At 43.8% G+C, this 22645-nt stretch overlaps 1 protein-coding gene and 1 non-coding gene across 2 annotated transcripts; one reads left to right on the forward strand and one right to left on the reverse strand.

Annotated features, from left to right (window-relative positions):
• Positions 1-79: 79 nt before the first annotated feature.
• Positions 80-15715, reverse strand: LOC135077103 (uncharacterized). The gene is made up of 17 exons (XM_063971676.1): positions 15688-15715; positions 15294-15459; positions 14491-14601; positions 13617-13856; positions 12027-12154; positions 11126-11287; positions 8520-8698; positions 7890-8038; positions 7457-7593; positions 7144-7285; positions 4646-5753; positions 4272-4391; positions 3561-3827; positions 2845-2976; positions 2129-2278; positions 1418-1582; positions 80-776 (listed from the first exon to the last, which is right to left on the reverse strand). The coding sequence occupies exons 1-17, from the start codon at positions 15713-15715 to the stop codon at positions 552-554; spliced, it is 3609 nt and encodes a 1202-aa protein (XP_063827746.1). The 3' UTR covers positions 80-551.
• LOC135077316 (U1 spliceosomal RNA) lies at positions 9019-9180 on the forward strand. The gene has a single exon (XR_010258441.1). It is a non-coding gene; the product is annotated as a U1 spliceosomal RNA (small nuclear RNA).
• Positions 15716-22645: the final 6930 nt, after the last annotated feature.

Consider the following 22645-nt stretch of genomic DNA (forward strand, 5'->3'; position numbering starts at 1 on the left):
CGCTGGTGCTGCTGTGGTTGTAGGCCACCTGCCACATGGCGCTGCGGGTGTCCGCTATGGACTGCAGGGTCACGCCGGGCGCTGTGACGTCACTCACCCGCGGCTCCCTCCAGCAGCACCGTCATGGCCACGAACTGGCTGCACGTGCTGGCGGCGCTGGTGCTGCTGTGGTTGTAGGCCACCTGCCACATGGCGCTGCGGGTGTCCGCTATGGACTGCAGGGTCACGCCGGGCGCTGTGACGTCACTCACCCGCGGCTCCCTCCAGCAGCACCGTCATGGCCACGAACTGGCTGCACGTGCTGGCGGCGCTGGTGCTGCTGTGGTTGTAGGCCACCTGCCACATGGCGCTGCGGGTGTCCGCTATGGACTGCAGGGTCACGCCGGGCGCTGTGACGTCACTCACCCGCGGCTCCCTCCAGCAGCACCGTCATGGCCACGAACTGGCTGCACGTGCTGGCGGCGCTGGTGCTGCTGTGGTTGTAGGCCACCTGCCACATGGCGCTGCGGGTGTCCGCTATGGACTGCAGGGTCACGCCGGGCGCTGTGACGTCACTCACCCGCGGCTCCCTCCAGCAGCACCGTCATGGCCACGAACTGGCTGCACGTGCTGGCGGCGCTGGTGCTGCTGTGGTTGTAGGCCACCTGCCACATGGCGCTGCGGGTGTCCGCTATGGACTGCAGGATCACCGCCGGGTCCTCTGACGTCATGTCGATGTCTAAAGACTTCACCCTCTTCATTGTGTCGGTCATGTGCCATTTGGACCAGATGATTCTCTGCAATAACAAATTACATTAAACACTTTACAATGTATTCGAGTGACACAGGTTTCTTTTGAAGTCATAGACCATAGATTAGGAAAAAATCGATTTGCGTTTTTTATAACGCACGTTATACGTAATTCGTCAGCGAGCCTCTGTCGGAGACAGTGTGAGGTGTATGGCTGTATGATGGACTGATGTCTGGCAGGTCTTGGTACAGGAAAACACCGAAGTTTGCAGATAACACAATAATATGTTCAAGACACCATTTTAACACCGATTCCACAAGAATTGAGATTGGCAAAAAAGGAAATAGGGTAAACTGCCAGTCATTGGACACTTAAAGGAGTTATTGGACAGTTATTTATTTAATTAAAAATTGGATTTCTATTTCAACAACTAAAAGATTCCAACTCATCAGTCGGAAATGCAAATTACAACTTAACGCCCTTTTAACTCCATCGAGTTAAAAGGGCGTTAAGTTGTAATTTGCATTTGAAGGAATAAGTATTCATTCATTTTATGGACATTCAAAGGGCGTTTTGTCCAATGATTGGCAGCGCCCAATAACTGTCGGTTTACCCTATTTTATGTTGCTTGCAACAGCCTCGTCTAGCAATCTTTTTTCAAATCGAGTTTCCTGCAAATCTACTCACCACAATGAGGAACCACAGCATGTCCATCTTATCACTCCACTTGGGCGGGCGGCGGCGTACGGCCGTCTGGATGACGGCGTCGTCTGCTACTTTGTGACCGTGGAGAGCCATCTCTACCATGCGAATGTTGACGTCCACTTCGGGCGGCGCGCGCCGGTATACTGACTGAGGATCAAAGAGAAATACACCGAATTTCATAAGAGAACCAAAGTAGCCATGTAGCCCGTAGGATTACCAAACTTAAGTGGCAGTGGGCGGGGCTTACGTGGCAGTGGGCGGGGCACATAGCTCGTAGAAGTAATAGGACATAACTCAACATAGCTTCTAGGCCGTTAGGGCAGAAACTTTCTCGAGTGGCGACCATGAGCCAGATCTCGCACTCAGAAGATCGACGATCTGGTAAAGGTGCGAATTTTGTGCTGCATGCATTAAATGACCAGTCTCTTCCTTAGGAAATCCTTCCAGAAAGCAAAGCGGCTTTCGTAAAGCATTGGACGTTTTTTGGTTGAATCGAACAGCATAAAATGGTACGGCAAAGACACCACTACCATGTGAGAGAGTTGTTGTCAGAAAAAGTGGTGACAATTACTACCACACCAGCGGAGGTGGAATAGTAAATCAATTTCTTTCTAGAACCCCGCACCCGCATATAAATTATCCGGTAAAACGTATATGTACTATTTTATTAATTTTTCATGCCTTTCTACTCACATTGTACAGAGCGATCATGCACCTATTGTGCGTGAACGCGACCGAGTCCTCGTAGTCTCCGATGTCGTTGCTGACCGTCTTGCTCATGCCTTTGATTAGAGGTTGCACCACCAAGTCGTGAGATAGAGGCGTCACTGGCTTTGGGAATACCTGCGAAGATATTACATGATAAATTTAAATAACAAATTAAGAAAAGGTGCATTTAGAAAAGGGTTAAAAGGTGATTACAGGAAATGAGCTGCGAGAAATTTTTAACCACTGCTGTGGGGATTACCAATATTACTGAATAATAGCTGAACGCGAGAAAGCATTATCTACGCAGAATCCTACTAATATTATAAATGCGAAAGTTTGGATGTCTGGATGGATGTTTGTTACTCTTTCACGCCAAAACTGCTGAACGGATTTTGATAAAACTTTACAGTATTATTCTTTATAACCCATAATAGCATATAGGCTATAATTTATGACGATCTGTGACAAACTAAATTTCACGCTGGTGAAGCCGCGGGTAAAATCTATTATCTTTATAAGCCTTCAGAAAATAAGTGTTTCAAGGGTTCTTTGTGCATAACTGAGGTAGGAAAAAAAACAACAATGATAATTTAAATCAATTTATAACATGAACTATCAAAGTTCTGCGACCGATCCTATTGCCCTGATGTTGGTAAAATTAGAAGTAATAAGATTGTTCGATTGGCAAAAGCTATACTAACCTCGCCGCAGTTGGCAAATGTCGTGAACTCATCGTCAGCCATGATAGGAGAATCAAGTTCGTGAAGAAGTTCCTCCTCTGTCCATCGCTCTAAGGAGGTGATGGGCCGCGCTTGCACCAGGAATATATCGTTCTGAAATAAACGATTCAAATATTATTTGAACATCATTCCATTCGTCATCTTTAGTCCACACAACAAGCTGTGGTATCAACTTTACCACTCAGGCAGTATTTTGTAAAGAATATTAGTCCCGTTGATCGCTCGTTACGATACGTTTACTATGAGTGGGTGGTCGAGTAGTCGATAGTCAAGCGGTGGCGTTGGCGAGTCGGCCAGTCCGACCCTGTCGCCATTCGGCTATCGTGGCTTTTACATCAAAGTAACTTCACTAATATTCACTACATTAATTTAAACGACTTTCTCAATAGATATAGGTATGATTTAATTTTATCCCAGGTAAAGTTTAGACTTCTGACCATGCAAGCAATTCGAAATTCTTACCAGGCTTAGCTTTATGGCACGCTCACGTTTATGTGCACAGTCGCACAGCAAGAGTTGAGGCGATTAACTCAAGAAAGATTTCTATCCCTATACGGTTATCGCGCTGAAGTCTTGCGTATTTCGACTGTGTTCTGAATTCAAATAACATCAGTGAGTGTGTGTTCGCCTTAACTTTCGTTATGCCCAATCGTTTATACAGGGTGTTTTTTACTTACCTCACTAATAGCCCACTCGATATCTCTCCCAGCGCCCCACCAGTCTTCCTGTTGCACGCCTATACTGGCCAGCCGCAGCGCCTCATCCTCGCTCAGGCAAGCCACCGCCCTATCTGCCTCGGGCACCGCCTCCGTGGTCACGCCCTCGTCTGCTGCCGTCACTCGCTGCGCCTTGGAGCCTAGGTCGATGCTCATGATCGACAGCTGGTCGTCTAGATCCCGGGATACGACTATGGTGTCGGGGTCTACTGATCCGGAGACTACGCTCTGGAATTTGTAATGGTGCTTGTTTATTGGACAGTGGGACTATTAACATATTGACGCCAGAGAGAAATATAGAGCTCTGGAGGAAACACCCGCTTAAATGCAAGGATAGTTTTCAATTCATTTCGTAACACAGCGGAACTTTTTTTTATCTGACCTCAGCAAAAGTGGTATCTGGCAATGTACTTTCATGTACGGGGGAAATCACTATCACGTTTACATGATGAGAGTGAATTCACACTATTTTAGTTCCTTCAACTTTGAAGCATTTTAAGATCCATCCATTCATAGCAAGATTAGATAGCGCGGCGGACGGCTCGCGCAATATAGCGATTCTGTTTTTCCAAAAAAAAGATCCGTCTCGCAGACATCTTACACAGCGGTGGGCGACCCGTGTTTCTCTATTTTAATAGAGAAACACGAAAAGGGAATTGAATTCTTACATACCTCTCCCAGCCCGTAGTTGGCGGTGAGCAGCAGGCGCGCGGGGTCGCCGGCGGCGGGGTGGCGCGTGAACAGCACGCCGGCACCACGCCGCCGGCGCGCCGGCACGCCTGGCCCTGTCTCCTGTACGTACCTCCCCCAGCCCGTAGTTGGCGGTGAGCAGCCGGCGGCGGGGTGGCGCGTGGACAGCACGCCGGCACCACGCCGCCGCCGCGCCGGCACGCCTGGCCCTGTCTCCTGTACCTACCTCCCCCAGCCCGTAGTTGGCGGTGAGCAGCAGGCGCGCGGGGTCGCCGGCGGCGGGGTGGCGCGTGAACAGCACGCCGGCACCACGCCGCCGGCGCGCCGGCACGCCTGGCCCTGTCTCCTGTACGTACCTCCCCCAGCCCGTAGTTGGCGGTGAGCAGCCGGCGGCGGGGTGGCGCGTGGACAGCACGCCGGCACCACGCCGCCGCCGCGCCGGCACGCCTGGCCCTGTCTCCTGTACCTACCTCCCCCAGCCCGTAGTTGGCGGTGAGCAGCAGGCGCGCGGGGTCGCCGGCGGCGGGGTGGCGCGTGAACAGCACGCCGGCACCACGCCGCCGCCGCGCCGGCACGCCTGGCCCTGTCTCCTGTACGTACCTCCCCCAGCCCGTAGTTGGCGGTGAGCAGCAGGCGGGCGGGGTCGCCGGCGGCGGGGTGGCGCGTGAACAGCACGCCGGCACCACGCCGCCGCCGCGCCGGCACGCCTGGCCCTGTCTCCTGTACCTACCTCCCCCAGCCCGTAGTTGGCGGTGAGCAGCCGGCGGCGGGGTGGCGCGTGGACAGCACGCCGGCACCACGCCGCCGCCGCGCCGGCACGCCTGGCCCTGTCTCCTGTACCTACCTCCCCCAGCCCGTAGTTGGCGGTGAGCAGCAGGCGCGCGGGGTCGCCGGCGGCGGGGTGGCGCGTGGACAGCACGCCGGCACCACGCCGCCGCCGCGCCGGCACGCCTGGCCCTGTCTCCTGTACCTACCTCCCCCAGCCCGTAGTTGGCGGTGAGCAGCCGGCGGCGGGGTGGCGCGTGGACAGCACGCCGGCACCACGCCGCCGCCGCGCCGGCACGCCTGGCCCTGTCTCCTGTACCTACCTCCCCCAGCCCGTAGTTGGCGGTGAGCAGCCGGCGGCGGGGTGGCGCGTGGACAGCACGCCGGCACCACGCCGCCGCCGCGCCGGCACGCCTGGCCCTGTCTCCTGTACGTACCTCCCCCAGCCCGTAGTTGGCGGTGAGCAGCCGGCGGCGGGGTGGCGCGTGGACAGCACGCCGGCACCACGCCGCCGCCGCGCCGGCACGCCTGGCCCTGTCTCCTGTACCTACCTCCCCCAGCCCGTAGTTGGCGGTGAGCAGCAGGCGCGCGGGGTCGCCGGCGGCGGGGTGGCGCGTGAACAGCACGCCGGCCGCGCGCGCCGGCGCCAGCGCCTGCACCACCACGCCGCCGCCGCATAAGCAAGGCTGCCCGTTCTGTCTGCGAACAAATGGGCTTTAATGTCTTATACGATAACGCCTGTCATACTTATCAACTCTGAAAGGGATCCTCACGTATCGCCTTTCGCCTAGCCATCAAATAAGTAGGCGTCAACCTAATGACCTAACATAAGCAGATCAGCAAATCCGGACGCCGCGCTTACGGCTCGCCGACCGCTGAATTACCCTTTTATATTGAGTTCGACGAGTACAGTCAGCGTCAAATAGTTCGTGATACCCAAAGTGGCCAAAAAGTTGACAACACAACCTTATTCCAATTGTAACAAAGATGTGTTGCGAATTTTTTTTCTACTGTGGGTGTCACGAACTATTTTACGCTGACGCCTGACTATACTCCTTCTTCTTCTTCGTCGCTACACTCTTGACAGAGAAGTCGTGGTCGTCACACCCGGTCCACTCAACATCAAATAAACCGCACCTTCCGCGACGCGAACTTTAACGATTTTCTTCTGACACAATCATGGTGCCCCAACAATATTGGTGTTATTTGAAAGCCCAATAAATATCCTTAAAGAAAAACACATTTAATTTCTTAATAAATGATTAACATATACCATAAATGTGACTTGAAAAAATACCTCACTTTGGGCCCACCTATGGGATCAATTAGACCAATTTTTATGGTTATAAAACCAAATAATGATCTCACGTGTCCTCTTTAACAGATGGATAGCGATTAATCCCAACTTAACAGTTTTATAGCCATAAAAGTTGGCTCTAGCGTAACTACCTATTTTTTGATGAAGTGACTCTGGATCCTTCTAAAGACACATTTTTGGGGTAAAAACCTTTCATTTAATGAAATGAAGGTTAGAACTAGGCTTTCAAATGGTGCCAATATTGGTGGGAAGTGGGGAAGCATACGTTTGAAAATGCTTGTCGCGGGAGGTGCGATTTATTTGATGTCGAGTGTATTTTACGCTGACGCCTGACTGTAACTCCTTCTTCTTCGTAGCTACATTCTTGCCAGAGTGTTCGTGGTCGTGACACCCGGTCCGGTAACGAGCTTCACGATCCGTCGCCATTCCTCCCGCGCTGAAGCTTTTCTTGTGCACTCGTGGAGTGGACCATTGAGTGCGGTTTTGACCTGGTTTGTCCACTGACTGTACTCCTACAATGCGACAAAGCGACTGAGACGTATAACATCGCTTATATGCTGATACTTTTGCCACTATTCCTATGGATGTCATAAAAGTCAACTAAGAGACAAATATATGAAAATCAGTGAGCCTAGGATGCGCGTCGCGATATGATCTTCTATTTAATGCCACGTGCGTGAGGCACAGCTAAACAGCAAATCTTCACCAAACGGCGTCCACGACTGTAATAGTAATAGCTAAAAAAACATTGTAAACAATAAAGTCACTAACCTTCTGTAATATGCACTAGTAAACGCGAACATCGAACCCCAACACTTCTGCACGCCTTTGAGGACATCTGTGTCACTGACGCATCCCAGTATGGTCTCGTTCTGGCCTGCAGCCGAGAGGGTCTCACTGTCTTCTCCCACAGCTGTGAAAAATACATTAATTCCATGAAGAGCGTCACGTCACGTAATTTGAAGATAAAATTATGGATAAATTCCCAAGTAAATGACTACTGGTCCTGGAATTACTAGTTCAGAGATTTGAAGGAATAAAAGTCCGTATATTAATACTCGTAGATTAAACAGATAGAACTTACCAGAAGACCTGACCGCAAACCGCCGTTCGGGGCCCAGGTTTTCTTTAGCCGCCTTCTTCCTCAGCTCACTGAGATGTGTCAATACTTCTTCACGAACCTCACCGATTATTTCAGTGGCAGCAAATAGCTCAACCGCTCTGTAATATGAAATTAACATTCTATAAAACTATTTTTTGAAATTGTATTATGTTGTATCATCTATCTATCAATATGTATGTATAAATAAAAATGAATTGATGTTCGTTAGTCTGATTAAAACTCGAAAACGGCTGGGCCGATTGAGCTGATTTTGGTTTTAAAATGTTAGTCGTAGTCCAGAGTAGGTCTAAACGGTGAGCAAATACGCGCGCGATATTGTTTTTCTGTGACAGACAAAATTCCACGCGGGCGAAGCCGCGGGCGGAAAGCTAGTTGAATATAAATTTTCTTTTACCTGTTGCATTTTTCTTTGAAAATGGCTTCATTGTAGTTTTCATTGGCAGCTTCGATTTCTCGAACGGCCTTTATCAATTGAGGGTTAACTTCCAAATGGTACTCAAGGGCGTGGATTGTCAAACAGAAGCCGGGTGGAACACGATATCCCTAAAATAAAAATAAAGTAAATAAATAGATTCTATACAGGGTGTTAGGTAAATGGGTATATGAGCCGACACTAGCCCATGTTAACATGGGCATATAAATGGTATGGTGAATTCAGAAATTTGATAGCATCATTTTAATTATTTTAATTTTCATACAAATCGGATTTTATAAAATTTATTTTGTATGAAAATTAAAAAAATTAAAATGATGATATCAAATTTCTGACTTCACCATACCATTTATATGCCCATGTTAACATGGGCTAGTGTCGGCTCATATACCCATTTACCTAACACCCTGAATACCTAAAATCTTAACCTGAAAAAAAATTACATTACGATTATTTTATTTATAGCTTTACAGCAGCACAACTGTGTACAAAATTAGTAAAATAATTATATTTGCACTTCTACTCAGAAGTTAAAAAAAAATAGTAAGACGAAAAGCTTGATGTCAGAAATGAACTTTTCTTATCACTCACCCCTGCCTTCTGCATGGAAGAGAGTAACGCAAGAGAGGCTCCTTTGCCCCCCACGTAGGCCGGGCAGGCGGCCGCGCGGTCTTCGAAAGCTAAGCAGTGCCCCACACGACCCACCTCCGCCTCTGTCAGCCATTTTAGGACCCGCGGAGGGGTCAGCCGAACAGACGGCTCGCGTATCTCTGAAAAGTTAAACTTGGAGTAAATATAAAATAAAACTCAGCTACGATCAACGAGGGGTTCACTAGATTTAAAACGTTATTTTCAAAACTATCTACAAAGCAATATCAATCATTTAATTTATGCACCCCTCGTGATGCCAGCAGGCCAGCTGGACTGGTTCTAAAGAAGACATGCTTGCTTATGCATGTGGGAGGGGCCGACGCGTATAGCGTACGCCATCTTGCGCCGTCATATCGCTAGATGGCACTGTGCGCACTTGACTCGCGATATTAAAGTTTTTTTTCCTGCAAAGACCTTCCCTGCCAACCGATCCCAAAGCATACTTACCTGGCATAGGGGACACCGTGATCATGAAGGCGGTTCCCCCAGGGCGAGGCTGTTCCATTGCACTGCGGAACGGTTGACCCCTGCGATTATCCCTAATGTGGATAACTCGGATGCGTAATTTTTGGTAGTGGGGACTGCGTACGCGCCGTCCCCCCAGAAAACTTGACGATTAGAGTATGGTTAGGTAGGTATACAGACTTGGAAAAACTATTCCTATCATTTTCGTATCTACTACCTAGACATTATATACAAGTGACGCACATACCTAGGTAGATTTCAATGATTTAGGCGGCCAAAAATATTTTTTGCTTGAAATTAGTTATAAGTACAAAATTAAATTAAAATAAACCATTTTTGACTGATTTCTTTTATTATTAATGATAATAAAACATTTTTTCACTTAAATATAGAAATTAAAAAAAATATATATTAAAAAGTTTCATTGTTATCATTGATACCCCATCGTGTGTGGTATCGTTGGATAGGTCATTTAAAATGACTTAGGGGTTTCTAAGACTATTTTTTGATTTAGTGATCCGTTTGCAAAATATTAAAGTTTAAAGTGATTTTTTTTTTCGAAAATGGCGTCCCCCCCTCTAAAAACTAAAGCGTTGGTTTGAAAAATCTGGAAAAATTCATAATAATAGTGCTTTTCATGAACTTTTAAGGAAAACTATGACGGTTAAGATAGATCAGTTAGTTCAAGAGTAATAGTCGTTTAACTCGTGTAAAATTTCATACTTAATAAAAATCCTTAGAAGAAAATATTAAAAGTGACTTTAGATGAAGTAATTGCTTGCTTATGAAATATATTATGGTAACGACTGACAACTACGGAACCCTACACTGCGCTTGGAACGACACGCACTTGGCAAATTTTTGTATTTTTATAAAATAACAATAAGTAGGTAGGTATATCAATCTCACTTTGAGAGCATTCCTCATTGGGTCACTACTTGCTACTTGGCTTGGCAGACATCAACATTTCCATTGTTTCAGGAAGGAATGCTTTGCGAGAAGGTCTTATTGTGTCTCCTGGAGCTGATCAAGGGGTCTGATGTTAATAAAAGCCTATCTACATTGCGTTCCTTTCTAGAAAACTTTCTAGGAAAGTTAAGCCGATTTGACCGGAAATGCTTGTTCGGGGCTTCTGCGGCTTGTTTTTAAAAAACACTTCTTCATGTTTATTGGCTTTCATCCACCTCTTCTTGAATTCGCTTTTCACATAAGAAGAACTTTGCTTCAAACTCTTTTCAGCATTTTCTGTGTCTCCATAACGACTCAAAAGAAAATCTTCATAAAAATCAAGTTTATCACTGAAACTTTGTAAATTTTGCCTTTGTATCTGGTCAAATAAGTAATTCCGAGTAACTACTGTAGTACCCGAGGCACCAGACAGGCCTAAAATAAAAAATAAATGGATTTAATTCAAAGTAGCAATAAAATGATATTTTGCTCAATTTTTTCTCCAAATCTTCAAATGCTGTTAATTTAAAAAAGCGCGGGTTTCCGCGGCAAAATTTTTTGCAGATTTTAAGAACAATATGTAAACTATTAAAAAATAAAGAAATTATTGCTCGGACGGACCCTGAAGTTGGTTAAACGACCACTTTAAAATAAAAAATGCAAAAAAAATCTCATTTCTGATACAGCTATCTTTGACAATTTTTAAATATATTTAGGAAAACAAAAACTAAGTAAATTACTGTTGAAAAACATAGGTTATATCCTAAATTATCGCAATCCACCACTGTTACTCGAAAACAATGGTTTTGAAAATAAATATGCAATTTACAAAAGTTGTAAGTTTAAGAGCGCGCGAAAACAAATACATACACGTTAAGCGAACTATCGCATTCAGACTACTCTAGAGGGTAGATTTGCGCTCGTTGAACATTGAAAAAGGTACCATGGTATTCCTGGAAGTGTGTACTACCCGCGTACATGGTTTATTTTTCGATATATTGATTTTGGAAAACTGGGTTTTGGCCGCCTAAATCGTTGAAATCTACGTATGTGTGACGCTCCTTCACACTACAACTTTGGCGTGAACCTTCAGCTATAAATTAATGACCATACTGTGTTGTGTAGCGACTTACGTTTCGGCTCATAGCCTAGCTCCACGATACCCGCGCCGGCCTCGCCGTCGATGTCGACGCTAGCGGCGTGGTACACCGCCTCGTGCTGGTACGGCACCCCGCTCAAAGCCCTTGCGCCATCTTTATGCAGGCGCACTACCACACGAAGATTTCTGTGTTGAGCTGGAATGATTTTTTTTAAAATTTGTAAATACAAATCTATACTAATATAAATGCGAAAGTAACTCTGTCTGTCGGTCTGTCTGTCTCGCTTTCACGCCTAAACCACTGAACCGATTTTGATTAAATTTGCCATAGAGATAGTTTCAGTCCCGGGAAAGGACATGGGATAGTTTTTATCCCGGTTTTTGAAACAGGGACGCGCGCGATAAAGTTTTTCTGTGACAGACATAATTCCACGCGGGCGGAAAGCTAGTTACTAATAATCCGGTTAACCCCTCGTGGTAAGCTAAATATGCGTGTTACGAGTGGGTTCACCACAATAGTCGATTGGCGGCGAGGTTCGAACCCACGTTCATCGGATCACGATCCGCCATTCCGACCCCTTTACCGTTCGGCTATCGTGGTTCAATCCATATTTTTAATTTACAGTCACATGCATTTTTTACTAATGGAAAAAATAAGGAACCTTTACTTAAAAACTCTTCTCAATATCAATAATTCTTTTGAATGTGTAATGGCTGCATAGATTACCTAAGGCTGTCAAGCGTGCAATTACCAACCAATATCAATTAATATTTCAATGTAAATGACTAATTACTTACTACCAACAATGATTTCACAATAAACACAATTTGAATTTGAATTTGATTTATTATTATTGGTAGTAAGTAATTAGTCATTTAAAAGTAATTAAAATGCTAATAAATAAATGTCTTATTGCGAGTAAACAACTACTCACTGCCAACATTGAAGGTGAAAATGTTTGAAATCTCATCTGGATTCTCGCAGAAGTCTTTCATCTGCAAATTGGTACTGGTGACGCTCATTATCTTCGTATTTGGGAATCTGACTGTTCCAGAAATGCACCTGAAATTAACAAATTAATTCTCATTTTAAAATTATAATATTCTTTATTACAAAACCAGGTCATAGCCAGTGTAATTTTAATCCTGCCAAATATTCTTCTACGACAGCGCGTATAAGTGCTCAGCAGTGCCGTCGGCAGCGACCTGTTTGTATGCGTAAATAAGCACTTTTACATGTGCCAGCGCAATTTGAACCCTAACAAAACTGCCTCTGTCAAATTAATCATATGTATACTATAGCAATACTTACTGCGTCAATACATTCTTATACGACAGCGCTCTCAGATGCACAGCGGTTCCATCAGCAGCGACCGCTGTGATAGCGACTTCTCTTCTAAGCCCGGGCCAGCCGTGCGGAGCCCAGCAACGCTCGCGCGCGCCCCGAACGCGCAAATACGCACTATTACAGCGCTTTCACAAGCCAAAAGGAAGAACTTGCTGAGTCAAAATATTCTTATACGACAGCGCTCGCAAATGCACTGCAGTTCCATCAGCAGCCACAGCGGTGATAGGGACTTCTCTCCGCAGCCCGGGCCAGCCGTGCGGAGCCCAGTAAGGCCTGAAACTGCGTTAAGCGGATGCCTGCGCGGTTTCATTCGAAAGCACTTTGTATGAAACCGCGCGGGTGCCTGCTTAGCGCAGTTTCTGCCCTAAGGCGCGCGCGCGCCCCATACGCGCAAATACTCACTATTACAGCGCTTTCACAAGCCAAAAGAAAGAACTTACTGTGTCAAGACATTCTTATACGACAGCGCTCGTAAGTGCACAGCGGTTCCATCAGCAGCCACCGCGGTGATAGCGACTTCTCTTCTAAGCCCGGGCCAGCCGTGCGGCGCCCAGCAACGCGTAAATACTCACTATTACAGCGCTTTCACAAGCCAAAAGAAAGAACTTACTGTGTCAAGACATTCTTATACGACAGCGCTCTCAGATGCACAGCGGTTCCATCAGCAGCGACCGCTGTGATAGCGACTTCTCTTCTAAGCCCGGGCCAGTCGTGCGGCGCCCAACAACCCTCGCGCGCGCCCCGAACTCGCAAAATCGCACTATTACAGCGCTTTCACAAGCCAAAAGGAAGAACTTACTGTGTCAAGACATTCTTATACGACAGCGCTCGTAAGTGCACAGCGGTTCCATCAGCAGCAACCGCTGTGATAGCGACTTCTCTTCTAAGCCCGGGCCAGTCGTGCGGAGCCCAACAACGCTCGCGCGCGCCCCGAACGCGCAAATACGCACTATTACAGCGCTTTCACAAGCCAAAAGGAAGAACTTACTGTGTCAATACATTCTTATACGACAGCGCTCGTAAGTGCACAGCGGTTCCATCAGCAGCAACCGCTGTGATAGCAACTTCTCTTCTAAGCCCGGGCCAGCCGTGCGGAGCCCAACAACGCTCGCGCGCGCCCCGAACGCGCAAATACGCACTATTACAGCGCTTTCACAAGCCAAAAGGAAGAACTTACTGTGTCAAAACATTCTTGTACGACAGCGCTCGTAAGTGCACAGCGGTTCCATCAGCAGCGACCGCTGTGATAGCGACTTCTCTTCGCAGCCCGGGCCAGCCGTGCGGAGCCCAGCAACGCTCGCGCGCGCCCCTAACGCGCAAATATTCGCTGTGCGTGGGCGCACCTTGCGCGTCAAACGCCTCGATGCGGCCTTGTGCAGCGCCCCATTGTAACCAGCCGCCTTCTTCCCATCTACCCCTGGAACCAGAAAAAAGAGAATTGAATCACTATGACCTTGCCTTTCGACTCAAATAGGTATCTCCTATGGGAGCATGCGTTCTCTCCAACTTAGATCTCTTAAAATTGGTTTAAATAACTGTAACCTAAATGCCTCTATGGTCCGCAAAACAACGAAGCTTAATTCAATCAATTCCAATCTTAAGCGTAAAATATATTAAAGGCGGCGTGTATCGACATAGCGAAGCTGCATACTCTCAGTGCAAACTCAGGGCAGCAGCCTCACAATGTCGATACCTTAAGGCGTTTCTTTGGCTGAGTTTCATTATTTAGTTAGACCAGTCTTTCCCAAAGTGGGCGATAACGCAACCTTGTGGGCGCTGCAGGCTTAAAGGGGGGCGGTAAGAGACCCCGGAAAAAAATCCGGGGCATTGTGTAGAGGCTTGGGAGGCGATTTATAATATCATATACTAGGAGGACTCTTAGACACCGACTGAGCACTCGACTCTTGACTACAAAAATGGGGGCACTAAAAAAGAATTTATTCTCAAAGTGGGCAGTAGACAAAATTAAGTTTGGGAAGCGCTGAGTTAGACCAATCGCATCACAGAATCTACGACTATGATCCTAATTCAAACAAAAGAACAGGACTCACAACAAGTTGAACCACTTGTCGTCGCGCCAGGGCTCGAGCGCCAGCGCGGCGGCCGCCAGCTGTGCGCTCCAGTCGTGCGGATGCACCGACACCTCCGACGCCGCCGCCCAGCTAAAATAATGGGAAATAGTAGGAAATATGGAAAAAGTATGACAAAACAATATGGAGGATAATATATAACTTCCTATTGTTCTATTTTTTGCATTCTGAAATAAGTAAGTACCAACGACAGGTCATCAAGGGGTCTATGGGACTCCCAATCTAATCGAGACTCACTGGATGACAGACATGATTGTAACTTAAGCTGACGCAAAAGTCATACTCTACAGCATTGGTTGACCTTTTTAAATATGTGTACTTAAGTATAAAAAACCTGCGACCGCTGATAGAATGCATTCGAGACCAATAAATAATCTTGACTGGAGGAGTAAAAATACCATCCACCACTTATGTATTTACCCTATTTATAAAATACCATCCACCACTTATGTATTTACCCTATTTATAAGCAAATAAAGAATTTGAATTTGAGGGGGTGCGCGAAATTTTTTGTATGGTTGAGGGGTGACGCGTCTCAAATAAGTTTGGGAACCAATGCTCTACAGTAACTTCTGCCCTAAAGATGGGCTATAAAAGAGTTAAATACGATAAAATTATTTTTAATGTGTCACTAGTCGATAAGATAATAAGTACAGCTAAAAAGTGAATGAAAGCACTTTGGACCACGAGTCACGATGCTATTTAACGGTACTAAGTAAGTTTAAATCGTGAGTGAAACATTTCGTAGCAGTTTCATTACATACGTGAGGTTAAACTTGACGTGCTGCGTGACTCCATCAGCCCTGGTGAGCAGGCCGTTGTATAGGATGCGCCAGCGCACTTCAGGCTCCAGGATCAGTATCTTCAGCCCGCTCGCGCTCCATCCCCCAGGGATACTCTCCCATACACCCACTATCGAGTCAGGGGAACCTAGAAGCAGAGGACAGGGAAAGCATTTAGTTAGAACCTGTCCTACCGGAAACACGTTATCTCACGCGCGCACTATCGATTCAGGGGAACGTGGAAGCAGCAAGGGTTAAGGAAAGCATTTAGAACCTGGTCTACGGTTTATGTTATTTCGCACTATTGAATTAGGGGAAGCTGGAAGTAGAGGACAGGGAAAAATTTAGAGCCTGCTCTACTGGAGACGTGGGACACGTGCCTTGTATCTAGTCAGGGGTATCATGATAGGCTGAAAAGGCCGAGTGTAAAGATTTCAGTTAAATATGCAACTCGTAGAATAACTACATCACAATTTTTCTGAGAAATATGCACATTTTTAGAAGATTTCATCGCTGTATTGTTAACAACAGAGGTAGTAGCAAAAAATAAATAACATACGTGGCATAACAAACGTCGTTCCATCAGCCAGCCTGACGTGAACTGTCACCTCTGCCAGCGGCTGACGGCCGCACAGCACCCTTATGCCCAGGGTCACAGCGGCGCCGCCTGGCGAGGCCGCGCGGACCCACAGCGCGTCCCACCCCTCGCGCAGGTTTGAGCGAGGCAGCTCCGGCGTTAAGGCGGCGGGGAGTTGGGCCTTCCACCGCCGGACGGCGTAGTAACGAGCCCATAGCAACTTTAGCGGGTGGTTCCAACCTTCTAAGTTAATAATAACACAAACAACATACGTGGCATAACAAACGTCGTTCCATCAGCCAGCCTGACGTGCACTATCACCTCTGCCAGCGGCTGGCGGCCGCACAGCACCCTTATGCCCAGGGTCACAGCGGCGCCGCCTGGCGAGGCCGCGCGGACCCACACCGCGTCCCACCCCTCGCGCAGGTTTGAGCGAGGCAGCTCCGGCGTTAAGGCGGCGGGGAGTTGGGCCTTCCACCGCCGGACGGCGTAGTAACGAGCCCATAGCAACTTTAGCGGGTGGTTCCAACCTTTGTAACAGAAAAGGTATGAAAACAAACGTAATTACTTTGCAAAGTAAATTGGCAGCTCCAGCATCAAATACTCGGCCAGCGCCGGTCCGCGCGCATAACTTTGGATGGTGATTCCAACCTTTGTAATAGATGAACCATTTAAATAAAATGTGATTATAATACTATTAAAAATGCATTAGCAGCTCCGGCGTCTAACCGTTAGCCAGATGAACCTTGCCAGTGAATCTATGAATAAAACTGGATTCATTAATATAATAGTAACTTTTACCAGCATTGTGTGCCCATACTAATACTAAGATTTTATTATCTGTGCTAATACACGTCGCTTATGTGATTTATATCGATGTTATTTAAACTTAATTAAGATAAATGCAAACGGTCAATAGTCCAATATTTGACTTCACAATATTTTATTTGATTATTTATCATAACCTCGTACTAGAAAAAGCGATGATATTAGATAATAGTGATGAGCAAGCAATTAAAGAGTCAACGACCGGCCTACATTCTAAATTATATTTCTATGCCATCAGTCAACAAACACCAACTTCAACGTTAAACGTAGACAAAACAACACAGCTTTAACGTCATTTAATTTAAAATATATTATTTACCTATTAGATGCAACATTAAGATTGATTTATCAAAAAGTTTTATAGTTCCAATAGTTAGGGTCCTTATCATTGCCACGCAGAAGTAACAATTACCGCTATTTTTAAATGCAATTCATAAGATTATAGCAAACAAATGCATAGGTATGATGTAGGTTCGAGAAACCCAGTCTCGTATTACCTAAGCATTTCAAGGCGATGTGATTGATATTCATATTCATTACAAATCTGACGCCAGCGTTATCATATCAAGCACGTGTGCGATCAATTTATCATAGCGCGTCGCGGCTGGCATACCTAATAATCAAATTCCGTTCGGGGCAAAGTTTTAACAAATATTAAAATTACGTACCAGGAAGTCTGTATTCCCCTTTCCTTGTGATGGTAGGTCTTCTGAAAAATATCAAATAAACGACCAATGCAGCAGTGATTAGTCCAGTACTCAAAAGTAGGTCAAATATGATATCCATGTTGATTGACACTGGTTAACTGGCTTATTTGGTATACAAAACTTGTTTATATACAAAACTAATAGCATCTGGGAAAATTCAAGACAGAGACGTCCACGGCGCGACGACGTCTGAATGACTATGTTGACATTGTTTGGGCTCGCGTAATCGGAACCAGTAACTACATAATTACGGCTCGAAAACATAATCTCCGCTAATCGTCTTGATTATTATATCTTTGTAGGTACTGATTGGTGGCCATAGAAACTGCTGAACTATGTACATGAATCAGTCTGGCGTGAATACTTTGTACCATTTATAATTACATCCGTTAACTTATTTATCAAAATACTAGCGGCCGCCCGCTACTTCTTACGCGTGGGTGGACCCCGTTTTACCCCTTAAGGGTTGAATTTTGCTCGGAAATTCTTCGAATTATTCTCGCTGTAAAACCCATCCTTGGACTTCAACGAACATTTAAAAAAAAAGAATTAGTAAAATTGGCCCAGGTGTTGTTGAATTATGCGCTTACCAACACATTTTGCGATTCATTTTACATTATAGATTAAATTGTTGAACGTGCTGCCTGTTACCTATAATGTTTTAAACTTTGTTACATATGTATAGGTAATTCGTATCATATAGTTAATTTAATAATGGTAGACCAAGCATAACGCTACGGGCAGTCGCATCATCTGGTTATCCGCGTCATATCAACATACAAACACCGGAACTGGATATAACCGTACTCATAAGTCCGACTGTCTAAATACCCATAGTAAACTCTATGTATAGCCACTTGAATCACTCAAGTAACCCGGCGTGTAAACAAAAAACGCACTCTTACATAAACTCAAATAAAATTTGTGCAAAATCATTAAGTTATCTAATCAATTAATAGATTATGCAGTTTTGGGTAGCAAATAGCGATAGTGAGTTTCAAACTTTTAGAAAATTATTTATGTCAATTTTACCATAACATCTCGCATGTGCATTTATCTATACCTTCTCGCAATCTTTAATTGCATTTACGATTCAGTTACAGCATACATTAAATTATTTACGCTACCATTATGTTCTAATCAAAATCAAACACCCTGTCTGATTACATTACAAACAAGACAAGCATTAAGAGCCATTTCACAAAAATATTCCGCGCGAATTTAGGTAAAAGCTGTCAACGCAACGTCAAAAGAGTAAAAAGAACGCTGAAATGGACAAAAAAATCTTGAGCCGTGACCGTATTAAGACTTGATTTAAGTTATTAATTTTAAGGTAGAATGAGGTAGGTATTCAAAGTTGATAAATTAATTTAAATTTTTAATAGAGTTTATTAAGTCTTTTATATTTCGATTCATAATGAAACACGAATAGGTATAATATGTAAAATATTCAGTCGTGGTCAACTAATTAGGGACAGATAGAATACTAAGCAATACTAAGTGTTCATATCCTATTATTGTGAGCTTCATTCAATATTACTGGCTGTTACTTTGTAAACATATTGACTATCAAGAACTCTATTTAACAGAATACAATAACAACAAAAAACTCACTAACTTAATAAAAAATCTTAATCAAATCACATGAATCGGTAACTATGGTACGTACGGTCTGGCCACCTAATTAGGGACGCTTAAATTTTTCCTTCTAAATTAAAAAAATAAAAAGTAATAACTTTTATTCTGTTCATTTGTAATTTTGGCGTCTATTTGAAAAGCGATATTCTTATCTTGCGAGTTAAAAACTCATCACATTATTAAAGGTAATGGGCTGAAAGAAAAGCAACAATGCGCTAAGTTATAATCAATCTTTATCAGTGTGGATGGCCATACCGGTAAATTGCAGATCATCTGAAATGTTCCAAAAACATAAATCTACGATGCAGTGGCTTATTTCAAAATCATAAAACCACAGAAAGTATGCCTAGAAGGAAGAGGCTAATAAAACAACCCCACAAGATGATCGCAGAATGGTCACTCTCGCAAAGAGAGACCCCTTTAAGGGTTTTGTTCTGATCAAGAGCGAGATTTTTGGACCAGAACCGACTGCTGGAGTATCTGCGAGGACCGTCAGAAGGCGACTGGTGGAGGCAAAGCTTGTAGGAAGTGTTCCTCGAAAAGTTCCACTACTGAAGATGGAACACAAAGAAGCAAGATTGGCGTTTGCAAGAAAGTATGGACATTAGGCTTTTGCTCAATGGATAAATGTGCTGTTTTCTGATGAGATCAAGATAAATCTTATTTCATCCGATGACAGACAATACGTGCGACGACCTGTAAGTAAAGTCCGAAATGATACCAAAGTAAACGAAGAAGCAGGTGAAACATACAAGCGGCAATATAAAAATCTGGGGCTGTTTTTCTGGACATAGAGTGTAACCTATAAAAAGAACTGAAGTTAAACTTGAGCAATTCCAATACAAATAAATATTGGAGAAAACGATGCTATCGTATGCTGAAGAAGTCTTACCAGTCTCATGAACATTTCAACACGATAACGACCCAAAACATACCGCGTACTCTGTTTAATCGTTCCTAGCGCAACAGTCAGTGACGGTACTAGATTGGCCCGAAAACAACTCACACTTAAGCCCTATAGAGCTTATGGTATGAAACGAAGGAAAAAGTTGCAGCTCAACGTACTGGCACTAAAAATCAGCATTTAATGGTGTTTGGAATAATATTTCTTTAGAAACCTGTAATGATTTGATTGCATCCATGCCGCGCCGATGTCAAATGGTTATAACCAACAAAACCAACCATATTGGTTATAAAAATACGTTTGATGATTTTGTTTTGTATTCTATATTTATTAATAAAAACTTTTTATGTAATAAACACTTAAATAATTTCCAATTTATTTACATTTACAGTGAAAGTGTTACGTGTCCCTAATTAGTTGTCCATCCCTAGGTCAATAAATGTGTAGGTGGCAATGATTTATTTATTTTAAAAATATTGATCGCAACTAGCTAGTTTCTTTTCTGGCTTTTAAATATTTAGAATACTAGCCAAATTACTTGTTATTAATAGGCACAAGCTTCAAAGCCTCGTGAAGATTTTTTTTTCGGACTGGAGAGACGGTCTTGTGTTTTAGTCATATAACGTCCCTAATTAGTTGACCACGACTGTATATTAAGTACAAAATAAAGCCAGTCACATAGTGAAAAAAAAATCTGCCCCCTTACAGCTCCATCATCGGACCCTGGATACGAAATATTCGTCAAGGCGAATCACACAAGCCCAAACTCCATAGGGTTCTATTGTTTTGTTACGGAGGTGGCCATTGCATCTCCTCCAGATCCATTATATCAGACAGAGCTAATAAATAAATAAATAAATATTATTATAATTCATCTTACTATCTTACTTCTTACTAGTCTGACTAATATTATAAATACGAAAGTTTGTGTGGATGTCTGGATGTTTGTTACACTTTCACGCAAAAACTACTGAACAGATTTTGATAAAACTTTACAGTACAGTACAGCAGTACTAGGCAGTCTGTGTTCAACTATCACTCGGGTCGGACGTTCCTATCGCAAGACCTTTGGTTCACTCAGTTCCGATACGACTCTAGTGCTGTGTGTAATCATTTTCGTGAATACACTGAGTTTATTAATTTCTACGAGTGGATTTCATTTTGCATGAGACCTACGCCATGAACCCTGAACCAGAAGACCCTGTCGCCAGCGACAGCGACGCTCATCCATCCCTGGCGTCGACCAGAATAACAATGTATAGGCTATAATTTATGACGATCTGTGACAAACTAAATTTCAAGCGGGTGAAGCCGCGGGCAATACTACATATTTCATACTAGCTTTTTGCCCGCGACTTCTTCTGCGATGAAGTGGAAAATGGTTCTAATAGAATTAAAATATTCTAAGAAAATTAATTTTGTTAAATGATTATATTTTTTGATATGAAATCTACAAATTATTATGTTTAAATATTTGAATACTTACAAAATTATGAGATCTTTCTAACACAAAATTAAAACACTACACCTGCCGCAGGTTTCTTTGTAAACAATGTTTTTTTGTTTTTCCTTCAGGTGCTAAAATCACCAGGCTATTGTGTGCGCATACTCTGGAGTATTCCACATACAACTGGTCGTCGGAGAAGCATAGATTTCCATTAAGTCTACTCCCGCTACCATATGGAACTCCGCTAAAACTCGTGAGGGCGCCAACACTTGCTTTTGTATCGAAAATTAGTATGAGCAGCTGCGCACGCGGTTGCCCGTTGCCACCACACTATTTTAAACCGTGGTCCCTAAGCATAAGATGGGAAACTGCACTCTCTTGAATTCTCTTGAATTTGATGGTGTTAGGGGAATCCTAGGAATGAATACAGACTTTTCAATGGAATCTTCTCATCAATATTGCGAAATTGCGAGTTGCAATGCAAAATTACGTTTTCACTTGTTATTTTATTGTAATCTGACCTTGATTTTTCAAACACGTGTCAAAATAAAAAAAATAATTTAAATCAAAAGTACTAAGGAATACTTCATTGATATCAACTTAGAAACAAGCACAGATCACAGAAACTAAAGGGAAATGTGACAAGGGACAAATTGGAACATATTGCTTGTGAAAGCAATGATGACAGTAGCGACGTCATTATGTAAACAGTTTATATTGCTTGCATAGTACTAAAGATTATTCGAACGTTGAATAGGTACTGATACCGCAGTGGATAATGAGCACATAATTTGATTTCTTTGTGTGTGTGAATTTCTAATACGACACTGAGTTTCGAACTCAGCGCATTACTTAGCATCTCTCTATATTTCTATGGAACCAAGTTATCTCCAAAATAACATTCCACACCTTTTTAACCTAGTCAGGTAATAATTTTAATAAAATACGAAGCACGTCATCTATCAATAGGATATATTATGTATATTTTAGAAGTTAATAAATTATGCATAATACAATAATAAATTATGTATAAACACTTTAGAAGTTTAGTTAAATCGTAGAATTTCTGAATAACAAGTACTTAAATCGTACTAAAAAAAAAGTATTAATAATATGTTATCTAATTTATTTATTAAACGTCGATTTTATCAAAGATTTTGGACTAAAGTTTTTGAAAATATTTTATAGCCTACATAGAAAAAAATTTGGATTCTAAATCGTGAAAGAATTTTT

Source organism: Ostrinia nubilalis, chromosome 1 (genome assembly GCF_963855985.1).
Source record: "Ostrinia nubilalis chromosome 1, ilOstNubi1.1, whole genome shotgun sequence".
NCBI lineage: Eukaryota > Metazoa > Arthropoda > Insecta > Lepidoptera > Crambidae > Ostrinia > Ostrinia nubilalis.

Bases quoted from the DNA above. Each gene is read 5' to 3' on its own strand.
- LOC135077103 (XM_063971676.1), bottom strand. From the start codon at position 15,715: ATGATACCCCTGACTAGATACAAGGCAC. The intron at 13,857-14,490 runs GTGAGTCCTGTT...TTCTGGTTCCAG, and splicing joins GACAAGTGGTTCAACTTGTT to GGGTAGATGGGAAGAAGGCG. The intron at 777-1,417 runs GTGAGTAGATTT...TTGTTATTGCAG, and splicing joins TGCTGTGGTTCCTCATTGTG to AGAATCATCTGGTCCAAATG.